This window comes from Chiloscyllium plagiosum, unplaced genomic scaffold (assembly GCF_037043375.1).
Source record: "Chiloscyllium plagiosum isolate Xiang-an unplaced genomic scaffold, Cpla_swu_hap1 HiC_scaffold_10, whole genome shotgun sequence".
Taxonomy (NCBI): Eukaryota; Metazoa; Chordata; class Chondrichthyes; order Orectolobiformes; family Hemiscylliidae; genus Chiloscyllium; species Chiloscyllium plagiosum.
The window spans coordinates 978751-995682 of NW_028270148.1; the positions used below are offsets into that span (position 1 = coordinate 978751).

Consider the following 16932-nt stretch of genomic DNA (forward strand, 5'->3'; position numbering starts at 1 on the left):
GTCTTTTCCCTGGGGTGGGGGAGTCCAGAACTAGAGGGTATAGGTTTAGGGTGAGAGGGGAAAGATATAAAAGAGACTTAAGGGGCAAATCTTTCACACATGGTGGTACGTGTATGGAGTGAGCTGCCAGAGGATGTGGTGGAGGTTGGTACAATTGAAACGTTTAAAAGGCATTTGGATGGGTATATGAATAGGAAGGGGTTTGGAGGGATAAGGGCCGGGTGCTGGCAGGTGGGATTAGATTGGGTTGGGATATCTGGTCGGCATGGACGGGTTGGACTGAAGGGTCTGTTTCCATGCTGTACGTCTCTATGACTATATGGCTAATAATGGAATAGTGGAGGTTAGATAGACTTCAGGTTGGTTCCACAAGTGGGTTGTGCTTTGGCGGGTCGGTGTGGACTTGTTGGGCTGAAGGGCCTGTTTCCACACTGAGTAATCTAATCTAATCAAAATAGAGTTTGAGGAGGAAATAAATCACTGCACCCCTTGCAGTGCCGGGCTATGCTGAACTGAACAGCTCCTTCTCATAAAGGCTGGAACTGAAGTTTTATCTTTAATCTGTAAAAGTTTTCCAGTATAGGTTCTCAGTCTAGCTGAGGTTTTGCACAAACTTAAGGGTTGGAATGCAGATTGAATCTTGTTCAAGCGTGGTTCTGTGATCACTGATACAGCCGCACCAGTATCAAGCTCCATTAGAACCTGGTCACCATTTAACCAGATGTTATTTTGGTTGGTTCTGATATGGATGTTGCTGAGTAATGTAACTGCTCCAAACCAGCTGTAGGTGGCCTTTCCAGGTGTGCACTATCCTAGATACCAGCCTACAGGTTCCCTGATTCAGTCCAAGTCTGGTCAGACTCCTTTACTGTCTTGAGTCCACATAGCGCTGCACCTACAATGCCATGACGGGCAGGATCCTGAAGAAAACGTTAACCATTTGGTTGAGACTTGGCTTTGTTTTGGTGTTTTGCTATTGGCTGACATGGAGTCCCTCTGTTCAGGATATGTCCAGAGTGAGGCTGGGCAATTGCTTTTGTTCAAGTGATGTCCCCCAAGGTCAGTCAGCCTGAGGAGGGTGTCCCCTTCCATCAGTGTACCCTGTAATTCATATGCTCCACTTGCTGCCTTTTCCAATGACAAAGCCAGTTGTAGTGTCTGTCTGAATTCCAGTTGGGCTTCAGCAATAGGCACTTTTGTAAGGTTATAGTATTCATCCCACAAACTGAACAGTCTCTCAGCATCTTACTAAGGGTCAAACCAAAGTCACATGCCTCTTCCAGTTGTCTTAACCTCGTCAAAAATCCCATTATGAATTCCTCTGGTTCTCGAATGTCTGAGTGAAACTAATAGCATCTCAGAAGTACAGGAGGCTTGGGGTCAACTCTTGAAAGGTTTTAGTATCTGGTGCCTCAGGGAAAGTTTGGCTCCTAATAACCAAAAAAGCAGAAGGTACACATGCTGTCAGGAGAATTACTCATTGCTTTCCGCTTTTTCCAATGTCATTTGCACGGAAAAAATAACACATTCTTTCCACAGACTAGACCCAGCCTTTGACAGCAGGATCGAATGTGTCAACCTTCCAAAATAACAGCATGATGCCAGAAATGCTTACCCCAACTCATAGATGACTGTTGTGAGTGAATTTCTTCAGAAGTGTGCTTTTCTTTTATTACCATTGAAATAACTGCACAGAGGCCGGTATCCCATCACCAAACCACCCTTTAGTTACACATGGAAAAACTTTGGCTCTGATTCAGCTTCCTTAGAGCCAACAGAATCTCTGACATTCCTGTCTGTATCTGTCAGCCAAGGTTCCCTGATTGAACCGGGCTAACAGCCTCAGTCAGGGAACTCATAGAATCCCTACAGTATGGCAGTAGGCCATTTGGCTCATTAAGTCTACACCAACCCTTGGAAGAGCATCCCAGCCAGACCCAACCCATCTCTGTAACCCTACACTTCCCATGGTCAATCCACCTAACCCACACATCTCCGGAGAAAACCCACACAGGCAGACACGGGGAGAATGTGCAAACTCCACCCAGACAGTCACCCAAGGCTAGGATTGAATCCGTGTCCCTGGTGCTGTGAGGTAGCGGTGCTAACCACTGAGCCGCTGTGTGTCTGAGGACCACTTAGCTGACCTGGTTACTACCATTACATTCAAATCCCCCCAGCCTTGGTTACAAGCTTGGAACTGTAAATCACACTGGATTTTCTGTTGTCTCTCCTCGGGCTGCAGTTGTCTGTCCACGACCTGTGCCTGAAACAGCTTCTGTTAGTGGAACTCCTCTCACTGAGACAGCAGCTGCTGCGAGGCGGCAGTATTTTATTCGGACAGTGTCATCCAGCAGATTCTTACCTTCTTGAGAATTCTGATCAAGCACAAGCCATAGCATTATTATATGAGCTCTGCACGTCACAGGTACATATTGCACATATTGCTTATCCCTAATTGAGAAACTGACTGTAGCATTGAGCCGCAGTCCATAGTTCCACAGACTCAGCTGTTTGGAACTGGGTTCTCAGGTGTATACCAATTGACAGGTGTATGGAAGCAGGTCAAGATCGTATGTGAATTGAAAGCCACTTTGCAGGGATTGATTTTATGATGCATACACGGAGAGGCTGAATTGGCTGGGGCTTTTTCTCCTTGGAGTGTTGGAGGCTGAGGGCTAATCTTACAGAGGTTTATAAAATCATGATAGGGTGAATCGCCAAGGTCTTTTTCCTCGGGTGGGTGTGCGGTTCAGCAGAAACACACAGGCCAGGAAAGAACAAAAAGGGGGTGAATTTATTCAATTCTGATCATTAGGATCAGAATCAAAGTTTCCAGTGGCAATACTAATGATAAAAAGGGAACTAAAGTGAGCAGGTAGGTATGACTGTTTAACACAGAAATAGCCCTCGAGCGCACAGCAGGAGGTAACCACAGAGTGTTTACATTTGGTCTAAACCGAATTGTCTTAAACTGAACAGGCAATTCTCAAGTACCTGTCTGAATGGGTCAGTTTCAAGTACTTTCATTTCAATGAACTGATAACTGTATCCTGTAAATGTTGATCAGATTAATGAGCTGTCTGTCAGGACACAGTGATGGTGTTGGACTGGGATATGGTATAAGAAGGTGTTGGACTGGGATATGGTATAAGATGGTGTTGGACTGGGATATGGTATAAGAAGGTGTTGGACTGGGATATGGTATAAGAAGGTGTTGGACTGGGATATGGTATAAGAAGGTGTTGGACTGGGATATGGTATAAGATGGTGTTGGACTGGGATATGGTATAAGATGGTGTTGGACTGGGATATGGTATAAGAAGGTGTTGGACTGGGATATGGTATAAGAAGGTGTTGGACTGGGACATGGTATAAGAAGGTGTTGGACTGGGATATGGCATAAGAAGGTGTTGGACTGGGATATGGCATAAGAAGGTGTTGGACTGGGATATGGTATAAGAAGGTGTTGGACTGGGATATGGTATAAGAAGGTGTTGGACTGGGATATGGTATAAGAAGGTGTTGGACTGGGACATGGTATAAGAAGGTGTTGGACTGGAATATGGTATAAGAAGGTGTTGGACTGGGATATGGTATAAGAAGGTGTTGTACTGGGATATGGTATAAGAAGGTGTTGGACTGGGATATGGTATAAGAAGGTGTTGGACTGGGATATGGTATAAGAAGGTGTTGGACTGGGATATGGAATAAGATGGTGTTGGACTGGGATATGGTATAAGAAGGTGTTGGACTGGGATATGGTATAAGAAGGTGTTGGACTGGGATATGGTATAAGATGGTGTTGGACTGGGATATGGTATAAGAAGGTGTTGGACTGGGATATGGTATAAGAAGGTGTTGGACTGGGACATGGTATAAGAAGGTGTTGGACTGGGATATGGCATAAGAAGGTGTTGGACTGGGATATGGCATAAGAAGGTGTTGGACTGGGATATGGTATAAGAAGGTGTTGGACTGGGATATGGTATAAGAAGGTGTTGTACTGGGATATGGTATAAGAAGGTGTTGGACTGGGATATGGCATAAGAAGGTGTTGGACTGGGATATGGTATAAGAAGGTGTTGGACTGGGATATGGTATAAGAAGGTGTTGGACTGGGATATGGTATAAGAAGGTGTTGGACTGGGACATGGTATAAGAAGGTGTTGGACTGGGATATGGCATAAGATGGTGTTGGACTGGGATATGGTATAAGATGGTGTTGGACTGGGATATGGTATAAGAAGGTGTTGGACTGGGATATGGTATAAGAAGGTGTTGGACTGGGACATGGTATAAGAAGGTGTTGGACTGGGATATGGTATAAGAAGGTGTTGGACTGGGACATGGTATAAGAAGGTGTTGGACTGGAATATGGTATAAGAAGGTGTTGGACTGGGATATGGTATAAGAAGGTGTTGTACTGGGATATGGTATAAGAAGGTGTTGGACTGGGATATGGTATAAGAAGGTGTTGGACTGGGATATGGTATAAGAAGGTGTTGGACTGGGATATGGTATAAGAAGGTGTTGGACTGGGATATGGAATAAGATGGTGTTGGACTGGGATATGGTATAAGAAGATGTTGGACTGGGATATGGTATAAGAAGGTGTTGGACTGGGATATGGTATAAGATGGTGTTGGACTGGGATATGGTATAAGATGGTGTTGGACTGGGATATGGTATAAGATGGTGTTGGACTGGGATATGGTGTAAGATGGTGTTGGACTGGGATATGGTATAAGAAGGTGTTGGACTGGGATATGGTATAAGAAGGTGTTGGACTGGTACATGGTATAAGAAGGTGTTGGACTGGGATATGGCATAAGAAGGTGTTGGACTGGGATATGGTATAAGAAGGTGTTGGACTGGGACATGGTATAAGAAGGTGTTGGACTGGGATATGGTATAAGAAGGTGTTGGACTGGGATATGGTATAAGAAGGTGTTGGACTGGGATATGGTATAAGAAGGTGTTGGACTGGGATATGGAATAAGATGGTGTTGGACTGGGATATGGTATAAGAAGGTGTTGGACTGGGATATGGTATAAGAAGGTGTTGGACTGGGATATGGTATAAGATGGTGTTGGACTGGGATATGGTATAAGATGGTGTTGGACTGGGATATGGTATAAGATGGTGTTGGACTGGGACATGGTATAAGAAGGTGTTGGACTGGGATATGGTATAAGAAGGTGTTGGACTGGGATATGGTATAAGAAGGTGTTGGACTGGGATATGGTATAAGAAGGTGTTGGACTGGGATATGGAATAAGATGGTGTTGGACTGGGATATGGTATAAGAAGGTGTTGGACTGGGATATGGTATAAGAAGGTGTTGGACTGGGATATGGTATAAGATGGTGTTGGACTGGGATATGGTATAAGAAGGTGTTGGACTGGGATATGGTATAAGAAGGTGTTGGACTGGGACATGGTATAAGAAGGTGTTGGACTGGGATATGGCATAAGAAGGTGTTGGACTGGGATATGGCATAAGAAGGTGTTGGACTGGGATATGGTATAAGAAGGTGTTGGACTGGGATATGGTATAAGAAGGTGTTGTACTGGGATATGGTATAAGAAGGTGTTGGACTGGGATATGGCATAAGAAGGTGTTGGACTGGGATATGGTATAAGAAGGTGTTGGACTGGGATATGGTATAAGAAGGTGTTGGACTGGGATATGGTATAAGAAGGTTTTGGACTGGGACATGGTATAAGAAGGTGTTGGACTGGGATATGGCATAAGAAGGTGTTGGACTGGGATATGGCATAAGAAGGTGTTGGACTGGGACATGGTATAAGAAGGTGTTGGACTGGGATATGGCATAAGAAGGTGTTGGACTGGGATATGGCATAAGAAGGTGTTGGACTGGGATATGGTATAAGAAGGTGTTGGACTGGGATATGGTATAAGAAGGTGTTGTACTGGGATATGGTATAAGAAGGTGTTGGACTGGGACATGGTATAAGAAGGTGTTGGACTGGAATATGGTATAAGAAGGTGTTGGACTGGGATATGGTATAAGAAGGTGTTGTACTGGGATATGGTATAAGAAGGTGTTGGACTGGGATATGGTATAAGAAGGTGTTGGACTGGGATATGGTATAAGAAGGTGTTGGACTGGGATATGGTATAAGAAGGTGTTGGACTGGGATATGGAATAAGATGGTGTTGGACTGGGATATGGTATAAGAAGGTGTTGGACTGGGATATGGTATAAGAAGGTGTTGGACTGGGATATGGTATAAGATGGTGTTGGACTGGGATATGGTATAAGATGGTGTTGGACTGGGATATGGTATAAGATGGTGTTGGACTGGGATATGGTATAAGATGGTGTTGGACTGGGATATGGTATAAGAAGGTGTTGGACTGGGATATGGTATAAGAAGGTGTTGGACTGGGACATGGTATAAGAAGGTGTTGGACTGGGATATGGCATAAGAAGGTGTTGGACTGGGATATGGTAGAAGAAGGTGTTGGACTGGGACATGGTATAAGAAGGTGTTGGACTGGGATATGGTATAAGAAGGTGTTGGACTGGGATATGGTATAAGAAGGTGTTGGACTGGGATATGGTATAAGAAGGTGTTGGACTGGGATATGGAATAAGATGGTGTTGGACTGAGATATGGTATAAGAAGGTGTTGGACTGGGATATGGTATAAGAAGGTGTTGGACTGGGATATGGTATAAGATGGTGTTGGACTGGGATATGGTATAAGATGGTGTTGGACTGGGATATGGTATAAGATGGTGTTGGACTGGGACATGGTATAAGAAGGTGTTGGACTGGGATATGGTATAAGAAGGTGTTGGACTGGGATATGGTATAAGAAGGTGTTGGACTGGGATATGGTATAAGAAGGTGTTGGACTGGGATATGGAATAAGATGGTGTTGGACTGGGATATGGTATAAGAAGGTGTTGGACTGGGATATGGTATAAGATGGTGTTGGACTGGGATATGGTATAAGATGGTGTTGGACTGGGATATGGTATAAGATGGTGTTGGACTGGGATATGGTATAAGATGGTGTTGGACTGGGATATGGTATAAGAAGGTGTTGGACTGGGATATGGTATAAGAAGGTGTTGGACTGGGATATGGTATAAGAAGGTGTTGGACTGGGATATGGCATAAGAAGGTGTTGGACTGGGATATGGTATAAGAAGGTGTTGGACTGGGATATGGTATAAGAAGGTGTTGGACTGGGACATGGTATAAGAAGGTGTTGTACTGGGATATGGTATAAGAAGGTGTTGGACTGGGACATGGTATAAGATGGTGTTGGACTGGGATATGGTATAAGAAGGTGTTGTACTGGGATATGGTATAAGAAGGTGTTGTACTGGGATATGGTATAAGAAGGTGTTGGACTGGGATATGGTATAAGAAGGTGTTGGACTGGGATATGGTATAAGAAGGTGTTGTACTGGGATATGGTATAAGAAGGTGTTGGACTGGGACATGGTATAAGAAGGTGTTGGACTGGGACATGGTATAAGAAGGTGTTGTACTGGGATATGGTATAAGAAGGTGTTGGACTGGGATATGGTATAAGAAGGTGTTGGACTGGGATATGGTATAAGAAGGTGTTGTACTGGGATATGGTATAAGAAGGTGTTGGACTGGGATATGGTATAAGAAGGTGTTGGACTGGGATATGGTATAAGAAGGTGTTGGACTGGGACATGGTATAAGAAGGTGTTGGACTGGGATATGGCATAAGAAGGTGTTGGACTGGGATATGGTATAAGAAGGTGTTGGACTGGGATATGGTATAAGAAGGTGTTGTACTGGGATATGGTATAAGAAGGTGTTGGACTGGGATATGGTATAAGAAGGTGTTGGACTGGGATATGGTATAAGAAGGTGTTGGACTGGGATATGGTATAAGAAGTTGTTGGACTGGGATATGGTATAAGAAGGTGTTGGACTGGGATATGGAATAAGAAGGTGTTGGACTGGGATATGGTATAAGAAGATGTTGGACTGGGATATGGTATAAGAAGGTGTTGGACTAGGATATGGAATAAGAAGGTGTTGGACTGGGATATGGTATAAGAAGGTGTTGGACTGGGACATGGTATAAGAAGGTGTTGGACTGGGACATGGTATAAGATGGTGTTGGACTGGGACATGGTATAAGAAGGTGTTGGACTGGGACATGGTATAAGATGGTGTTGGACTGGGATATGGTATAAGAAGGTGTTGGACTGGGATATGGTATAAGAAGGTGTTGGACTGGGATATGGTATAAGAAGGTGTTGGACTGGGACATGGTATAAGATGGTGTTGGACTGGGATATGGTATAAGAAGGTGTTGGACTGGGACATGGTATAAGAAGGTGTTGGACTGGGATATGGCATAAGAAGGTGTTGGACTGGGATATGGTATAAGAAGGTGTTGGACTGGGATATGGTATAAGAAGGTGTTGTACTGGGATATGGTATAAGAAGGTGTTGGACTGGGACATGGTATAAGAAGGTGTTGGACTGGGATATGGTATAAGAAGGTGTTGTACTGGGATATGGTATAAGAAGGTGTTGGACTGGGATATGGTATAAGAAGGTGTTGTACTGGGACATGGTATAAGAAAGTCACTTCCATTCAATGTTGTAGCCTCACCTCAGGAACCAGGTTTCTGAGCTGCAGCTATAGCAGTGGAAGAGTCCAAGTAGGAAATGAGAGAGAAATGAAGTAACTACCCATCAGCCAGCTTCACGTCAGGTTTAGCAAGTGATTGGAATTTATTCTCAGAGATAATGGTGACTTGGCACTTTGTCTGAGAGGACCCCATTCTAAGGACAGTGACTACAGTCAGTACAAATATTGTGGTTACTTTGTTCCTTCGTGATACATTGCCATGTTGCTAGCTTGGAGAAAGTGGTGATTGCAGATGCTGGAGATCAGAGTGAAGAGGTGTGGTGCTGGAAAAGCACAGCCGGTCAGGCAGCGTCCAAGGAGCAGGAGAGTGGATGTTTTGAGCAGAAGCCCTTCATCAGGAGTGTGGGGGCTGAGAGATAAAAGGGAGGGGTGTGTGGCTGGGGTGAAGGTAGCTGGGAATGTGAAAGATATTTGAAGGTGGGGGGTGATAGTGACACGTGGAGGGAGGAGTGGATAGGTGGGAAGGAAGATGGATAGGTATGACAGTTCATAACTTTGGTGCTGAGCTGGAGCATTGGATTTGGGATAAGGTGGGAGGGGGAAGGGAGATGAGGAAACTGGTGAAATCGACATTTGTTCCATGTGGTTGGAGAGTCCCAAGGCAGAAGATGAGGTGTTCTTTCTCCAGGCGTCGGGTGGCTAGGATTTGGCAGTGGAGGAGGCCCAGGACTTGCATGTCCTTGGCGGGAGGGGGAGTTTAAGTGTTCAGCCACAGGGCAGTGGGGTTGTTTAGTGCGTGTGTCCCAGAGATGTCCTCTGAAATCCTCCACAAATTGGCGTCCTGTCTCCCCAATGTAGAGGAGACCACATCGAGAGCAACAAACACATTGGTTGAGGTGTTTGGATGTGCAGGAAAATCTCTGCTGGATAAAGAAGGATCCTTTGGGACCTTGGATGGAGGTGGGGGAGGAGGTGCAGGCACAGGTTTTACACCTCTTGCTGAGGCAAGGGAAGATGCCAGGAGTGGAGGGTGGGCTGGTGGAGGTGTGGACCTAACGAGTGAGTCGCAGAGGGAATTATCTCTGCGGAATGCAGATAGGGGTGGGGAGGGAAATATATCCCTTGTGGTGGGGTCTGGCAGTAGATGGCAGAAATGGTGGAGGATGATGCATTGTATCCGGAGATTGGTGAGGTGGAAGGACCAGGGAGGTCTATCCTTGTTGAGGTTGGAGGGGTGGGGTTCAAGGGCAGAAGTGCATGAAGTGGGCGGGATGTGCTGGAGGGCATTGGTGACCACGTGAGAGGGGAAATTGCAGTCCATGTGCAGTCCGGGGGGCGGTGGGAGGAGGTGTAGTCCAAGTAGCTGTGGGAGTTGATGGGTTTGTAGTGGATGCCCATGTTAAGTCCAGGTCAACTTGAGGTGTTTGTGAAATTGATGAACTGTTCAACATTTTCATGGGAGCATGAGGTGCCGCCAATACAGTCATCAATGTAACGGAGGTAAAGGTGGGAAGTAGTGCCAGTGTAGCTGCGGAAGATGGATTGTTCCACGTACTCGACGAAGAGGCAGGCATAGTTGGGACCAATGTGGGTCCCCTTTTGGACTGAAGGAAGTGGGAGGATTCGAAGGAGAAATTGTTGAGGGTGAGGACCAGTTCAGCCAATCGAAAGAATGTGTTGGTGGAAGGGTACTGGTTGGGTCAGCAGGAGAGGAAGAAATGGAGAGCTTGGAGGCCTTTGTCATGGCAAATGGATGTGTACAGGGACTGGATGTTCATTGGGGACCTGGGAACCAACATCATGAGGAGGTGGAGGGTGTGGGTGGTGTCCCGAATGTATGTGGGGAGATCCTGGACCAAGGGGGAGTGTCAGTATATGCAGAGATAAATTTGGTGGGGCAGAAGCAGGTAGAGATGATGAGTCGAACTGGGCAGTCAGGTTTGTGAATTTTGGGTAAGAGGTAGACTGGGCGGTGTGGGGTTCCTGGATGATGAGGTTGGAGGCCGTGGATGGGAGATCCCCTGAGGTGTGAGGTTGTGGATGGCCTGAGAGATGATGGTTTGGTGGTGGGAGATGACATTGTGGTTGAGGGGGCAGTAGGAGGAGGTGTCTGTGAGTTGGCACCCGGCTTCAGTGGTGTACCGCTTGGTGCGCCAAATGTCCACTCGGTTTGATGGTGAGGTTGGGGTTGGAGCGGAGGAAGTGGAGGGCTGTGCGTTCTCATCTTCTGCCTTGGGACCCTCCAACAACACAAATTCAATGTCAATTTCACCAGTTTCCTCATCTCCCCTCCCCCCACCTGCTCCTCCATCTCAGTATCGCCCTGTTGAACTGTCCTACCTGTCCATCTTCCTTCCCACCTATCCGCTCCACCCTCCACTTTGACCTATCACCATCACCCCCCACCTTCATCTACCTGTCGCATTCCCAGCTACCTTCCACTCAGCCCCACCCCTTCCCAATTATGTCTCAGCCTCTTGAACACCACCCCCACCCCACATATTCCTGATGAAGAGCTTGCGCTTGAAATGTCGATTCTCCTGCTCCTCGGATGCTGCCTGACCGGCTGTGCTTTTCCAGCAACACACTTGATATCCATGGCTTGGCCTCCAGCTCGCAGACTCTGAAGCGGTTATCCCACACTGGGGATATCTTTGTTCTCGATCATACTTGCATCCAAGAACTCTCACACATTTCAGCCGTGACACATCAACTGACCTGCCAAAGTGATGTATTTTATTTTATTTAGCTTTTTTTTTATGTATTTGATAGACCTTTCCCTGTGGTAGAGTATGATGAAAACAGGAAAAGAAGTAACTAACTCCCCTTTCTCACTAACTCCCCTACTCACCAACCTGACTGCACAGTCACATACAGTTAAGTGTAATGATGCCTCTGCCAAAAGTACATTGAATATGTGTGAACTCCTAAAACAATGTTAAATATCAGAATTGAGTAACTAATCCCTAATTAACAGGTATTCCTTGCTCCAATCTCCAGTCCTGAAGAAGGGCTTATGCCTGAAATGTTGACTCTCCTGCTCCTCGGATGCTGCCTGGCCTGCTGTGTTTTTCCAGCAGCTTTAATCTCCAGTGTGGATGGGACTGAGACCAGGCACTATCCCTTCCCAAGGCTGAAATACATCAGCTCTGACTGGGGCTGGATGGTAATTGCGCTTCTCTGGTGTTTACGGTAACGGCGTCTCTCATCTGAGCTTTACGGTAGGGGCGGAGATGACGCGATGAAAACGGATCTCTGATTGGTTTATCTCCCACTGGAGGCCTTACGTCACGGTGGTGCCCCGCTTTGATTGGACATTGACGGCTGGTCCGAGGAAAGGGTTACCCGGGCAACCGGAGACAGAGCGAGATCCTGAGAGAGAGAGACAGAGGGAGAGGGAGAGGGATAGGGATAGAAGGAGAGGGATAGAAGGAGAGGGATAGAGGGAGAGGGAGAGGGATAGAGGGAGAGAGAGAGGGAGAGGGGGAGAGAGGGAGGGATAGAGGGAGAGGGGGAGAGAGGGAGGGAGAGGGATAGAGAGGGAGAGAGAGGGAAATAGAACACAACACAACTAGAGAGAGGGAATGAGACAGAGAGAGTGAACAACCAGAGGGAGTGATCCCGGAGTGATCCCGGAGAGATCCCGGAGAGAGGGAGTGATCCCGGAGAGATCCTGGAGTGAGGGAGTGATCCCGGAGAGATCCCGGAGTGATGGTGTGATCCCAGAGTGATCCCGGAGAGAGGGAGTGATCCCGGAGAGAGGGAGTGATCCCGGAGTGATTCCGGAGAGAGGGAGTGATCCCGGAGAGATCCCGGAGAGATCCCGGAGAGAGGCAGTGATCCCGGAGAGATCCCGGAGAGAGGGAGTGATCCCGGAGAGATCCTGGAGTGAGGGAGTGATCCCGGAGAGATCCCGGAGTGATGGTGTGATCCCAGAGTGATCCCGGAGAGAGGGAGTGATCCCGGAGAGAGGGAGTGATCCCGGAGTGATTCCGGAGAGAGGGAGTGATCCCGGAGAGATCCTGGAGTGAGGGAGTGATCCCGGAGAGATCCCGGAGAGATCCCAGATAGAGGGAGTGATCCCAGATAGAGGGAGTGATTCCGGAGAGAGGGAGTGATCCCGGAGAGAGGGAGTGATCCCAGAGTGATCCCGGAGTGAGGGAGTGATCCCAGAGTGAGGTGGTGATCCCAGAGTGATCCCGGAGTGAGGGACAGATCCCGGAGAGATCTCAGAGAGAGGGAGTTATCCCGGAGAGAGGGAGTGATCCCGGAGTGATTCCGGAGAGAGGGAGTGATCCCGGAGAGAGGGAGTGATCCCAGAGAGAGGCAGTGATCCCGGAGTGATCCTGGAGAGAGGGAGTGATCCCAGAGAGATCCCGGAGTGAGGGAGTGATCCCGGAGTGAGGGAGTGATCCCAGAGTGATCCTGGAGAGAGGGAGTGATCCCAGAGAGATCCCGGAGTGAGGGAGTGATCCTGGAGTGAGGGAGTGATCCCAGAAAGATCCCGGAGAGATCCCAGAGAGAGGGAGTAATCCCGGATTGAACCCGGAGTGAGGGGGTGATCCCGGAGTGAGGGGGTGATCCCGGAGTGAGGTGGTGATCCCGGAGTGAGGGGGTGATCCCGGAGTGAGGTGGTGGTCCTGGAGTGAGGTGGTGATCCTGGGGTGAGGTGGCTGCCTGAGGCCCCATGGATTTTCTCCAGTCTCTTGGACACCCGGAGGAGCTGCTGAACCTGATCAAATACAAACTGGGGCCAGGGGCCCGTTCCCGGAACCTGGAGGTACAGGAAGTGGGAGGGTCTGTGCCCGGTACCCGGGAGAGGGATGGAGGATGGGTGTCTGTGCCCGGTACCCGGGAGAGGGATGGAGGGTGGGTGTCTGTGCCCGGTACCCGGGAGAGGGAGGGAGGGTGGGTGTCTGTGCCCGGTACCCGGGAGAGGGATGGAGGATGGGTGTCTGTGCCCGGTACCCGGGAGAGGGATGGAGGGTGGGTGTCTGTGCCCGGTACCCGGGAGAGGGATGGGAGGTGGGTGTCTGTGCCCGGTACCCGGGAGAGGGATGGAGGATGGGTGTCTGTGCCCGGTACCCGGGAGAGGGATGGAGGATGGGTGTCTGTGCCCGGTACCCGGGAGAGGGTTGGGAGGTGGGTGTCTGTGCCCGGTACCTGGGAGAGGGTTGGGAGGTGGGTGTCTGTGCCCGGTACCCGGGAGAGGGTTGGGAGGTGGGTGTCTGTGCCCGGTACCCGGGAGAGGGTTGGGAGGATGGTGTCTGTGCCCGGTACCCGGGAGAGGGTTGGGAGGTGGGTGTCTGTGCCCGGTACCCGGGAGAGGGTTGGGAGGATGGTGTCTGTGCCCGGTACCCGGGAGAGGGTTGGGAGGTGGGTGTCTGTGCCCGGTACCCGGGAGAGGGTTGGGAGGTGGGTGTCTGTGCCCGGTACCCGGGAGAGTGTTGGGAGGTGGGTGTCTGTGCCCGGTACCCGGGAGAGTGTTGGAGGATGGGTGTCTGTGCCCGGTACCCCGGAGAGGTTTGGAGGTGGCTGTCGGTGTTTCCAATTGAAGTTATTGACACCGTGAACTGTTGGGAAATGTAACATCAACCATGGACAGTATTCTCTTCTCTCTCTGTTTATGAATCATACTTGCCCCTTGAGAAGGTGGGGGTGAGCTGCCTTCTTGAAACGCTGCAGTCCATGTGCTGTGGGTAGACCCACTGTCAGTAGGGTGGGGTGTTCCAAGGTTTTGATCCAGTGATAATGGAGGAATGGTGACATATTTCCAAACCGGGATGGTCTTCTTCAGAATTTCTCCATTTAAATGGTGGTCATGGTGTTCCCATATATTTGCTGCCCCTGTCCTCTGAAATGGGATTGGTTGTTGGTTTTGGAAGGTGCTGTCTACAGAGCTATGCTGATGTTCTGCAGACTATACTGGAACAGCTTGGCTAGGGTAGCGGCAAGTTCTGGAGCACAAGTCTTCAGTATTATTGCCGGAATGTTGTCAGGACCCACAGCCTTCAATGAAATGATATTTTTTTCTTAAATAAGGGGATTAAAACAGCTCACAGTGCTCCAGATGTGGTCTCACTAGCATCTTGTACAGTTGCAGTAAGACTTCCCTATTCTTATACTCCAACCCCTTTGAAAGAAAGATCAATATTCCATGGATTTCATGATTACCTGCAGCACCTATATGGTGGCTTCCTATGTTTCGTGCACAAGTACCGTGTATGTTGCAGCTTTCTGCAGTTTTTCTCAATTTAAAAATCATGCTGTTGTTTTGTTCTCTCTTCCAAATGAGCAACTTCGCACGTACCCGCATTATAATCCATTTGCCAACTTTTGTCCATTGATTTAATGTATTAATATCTCTCCACAAGCAGTTTGTATCTCTCTCACAACTTACTTTGAAACCCTTTTTTGTGTCATTTCGAAAATTTGGCACAGTACATTTGCATCCTTCTTCCAAGTCATGAATATATATTTACAACAATTGTGGTTCCAGCACTATCCCTGTGGAACCCACTGGTCATGGGTTGCTAACCTGAAAATTAACTCCTTTCCTCACTTGCTGTTTTCTGCCCATGAGCCAATTCTCTATCCATCCCAATATTCTATTGCCAACACTGTGGGCTCTTATGACTTAATCTTTCGTGAGGTATCTTGTCAAGCGCCTTCTGCAAGTATACATACAATACATCGAGGTTCCCCACAGCCACTCTGATTGGGACTTCATCGAAAAACTCCAATAAATTAGTCAGATACAATTTCTCTTTCATGAAGCTGTGCTGACTCTGTTTGAATAGATTATGATTTGGAGATGTTGGACTGGGGTGTTTCAGAGAACACCTTTGGGACACCCGGACCAACCAACCCAACCAGCCTGTGGCTCAACACTTTAACTCCCCCTCCCACTCCACCAAGGATATGCAGGTCTTTGGAATCCTCCATCGCCAGACCACAACAACACGACGATTGAAGGAAGAGCGCCTCATCTTCCGCCTAGGAACCCTCCAACCACAAGGGATGAACTCGGATTTCACCAATTTCCTCATTTCCCCTCCCCCCACCTTGTCTCAGTCAAATCCATCGAATTCAGCACCGCCTTCCTAACCTGCAATCTTCTTCCTGACCTCTCCGCCCCCACCCCAGTCTGACCTATCACCCTCACCTTGATCTCTTTCCACCTATCACATTTCCGACGCCCCTCCCCCAAGTCCCTCCTCCCTGCCTTTTATCTTAGCCTGCTGGACAAACTTTCCTCATTCCTGAAGAAGGGCTTATGCCCGAAACGTCGATTCTCCTGTTCCCTGGATGCTGCCTGACCTGCTGCGCTTTTCCAGCAACACATTTTCAGCTCTGATCTCCAGCATCTGCAGACCTCACTTTCTCCCCTAGGAAGATGTTAGGCTGATCGGCTTATTGTGGTGCCCTTTTTCCTCCCTCCCTTTTTGGGTTCCCCCATCATTGAGGATGGGCATGTTTGCGGAACCTGCTGCTCCATTGAGTTCTTTAATTCCTGACACAATAGTTCAAATTTCTTGGCTTTCCTGTAACCAACATTCTTTGTGATATGTTGTTCTCTCTGATTTTGCTATATTCATTGTTCTTCTCTCATGGATTTAGCAATGTTGATGTTAAATAAAATTTCAATAGTATTTTAGAAGATTTACGACCCAGAAGGTGACTGCTTCAGTACCCTGTTCCTGCTCGGTGTATTATTCCTGCAGCACCTCATACTGTTCTTGTTGTGTACAAAGTTAAAAATCACACAACACCAGGTTATAGTCCAACAGATTTAATTGGAAGCACACTAGCTTTCGGAGCGACGCTCCTTCATCAGGTGGTTGTGGAGGGCTCAATCCTAACACACAGAATTTATAGCAAAAATTTACAGTGTGATGTAACTGAAATTATACATTGAATAATTGATTGTCTGTTAAGTCTTTCATCTGTTTGAATACAGTGATAGATTCACTTGTTGTGTTCTTGCTGTATTCAGTTTGCTTCTTTTATCCAAAGTTGTTAAAATCACCCAATGTTGTAGAACAGCTTGTCAGATTGTGTAATGAGAGAAGTCTGTGTTTACACCACGTGGCATTGTGATAACACAATCCCCCTTGTCTCAGCAAACAGCCGAGGCTCTCGGAGTTGTCCGGCTGGCTCGGCCTCTCTGGGTGATCTGATTGGTTCTGGTCTGTGTGATTGGTAGGCCTGCCTGTTCTGCTATTGATTCCAAGCTGTTTATGTGGTGGGAGTGTCTAACCTCTGACTGGCTCGTTCCACAGAAACTTTAAACAAACTTTACAAAG

General features: G+C 47.8%; 1 protein-coding gene across 1 annotated transcript in view; it reads left to right on the plus strand.

The window, feature by feature from the left end:
* Nucleotides 1-12772: 12772 nt before the first annotated feature.
* The window catches only part of fdft1 (farnesyl-diphosphate farnesyltransferase 1), a 31451-nt gene continuing 27291 nt past the window's right edge, over nucleotides 12773-16932 (plus strand). Inside the window, exon 1 of the mRNA XM_087991004.1 lies at nucleotides 12773-13406. Within this exon, the coding sequence (XP_087847130.1) occupies nucleotides 13314-13406 (93 nt within the window). The 5' untranslated portion in view covers nucleotides 12773-13313. The remainder of the gene's footprint in view (nucleotides 13407-16932) is intronic.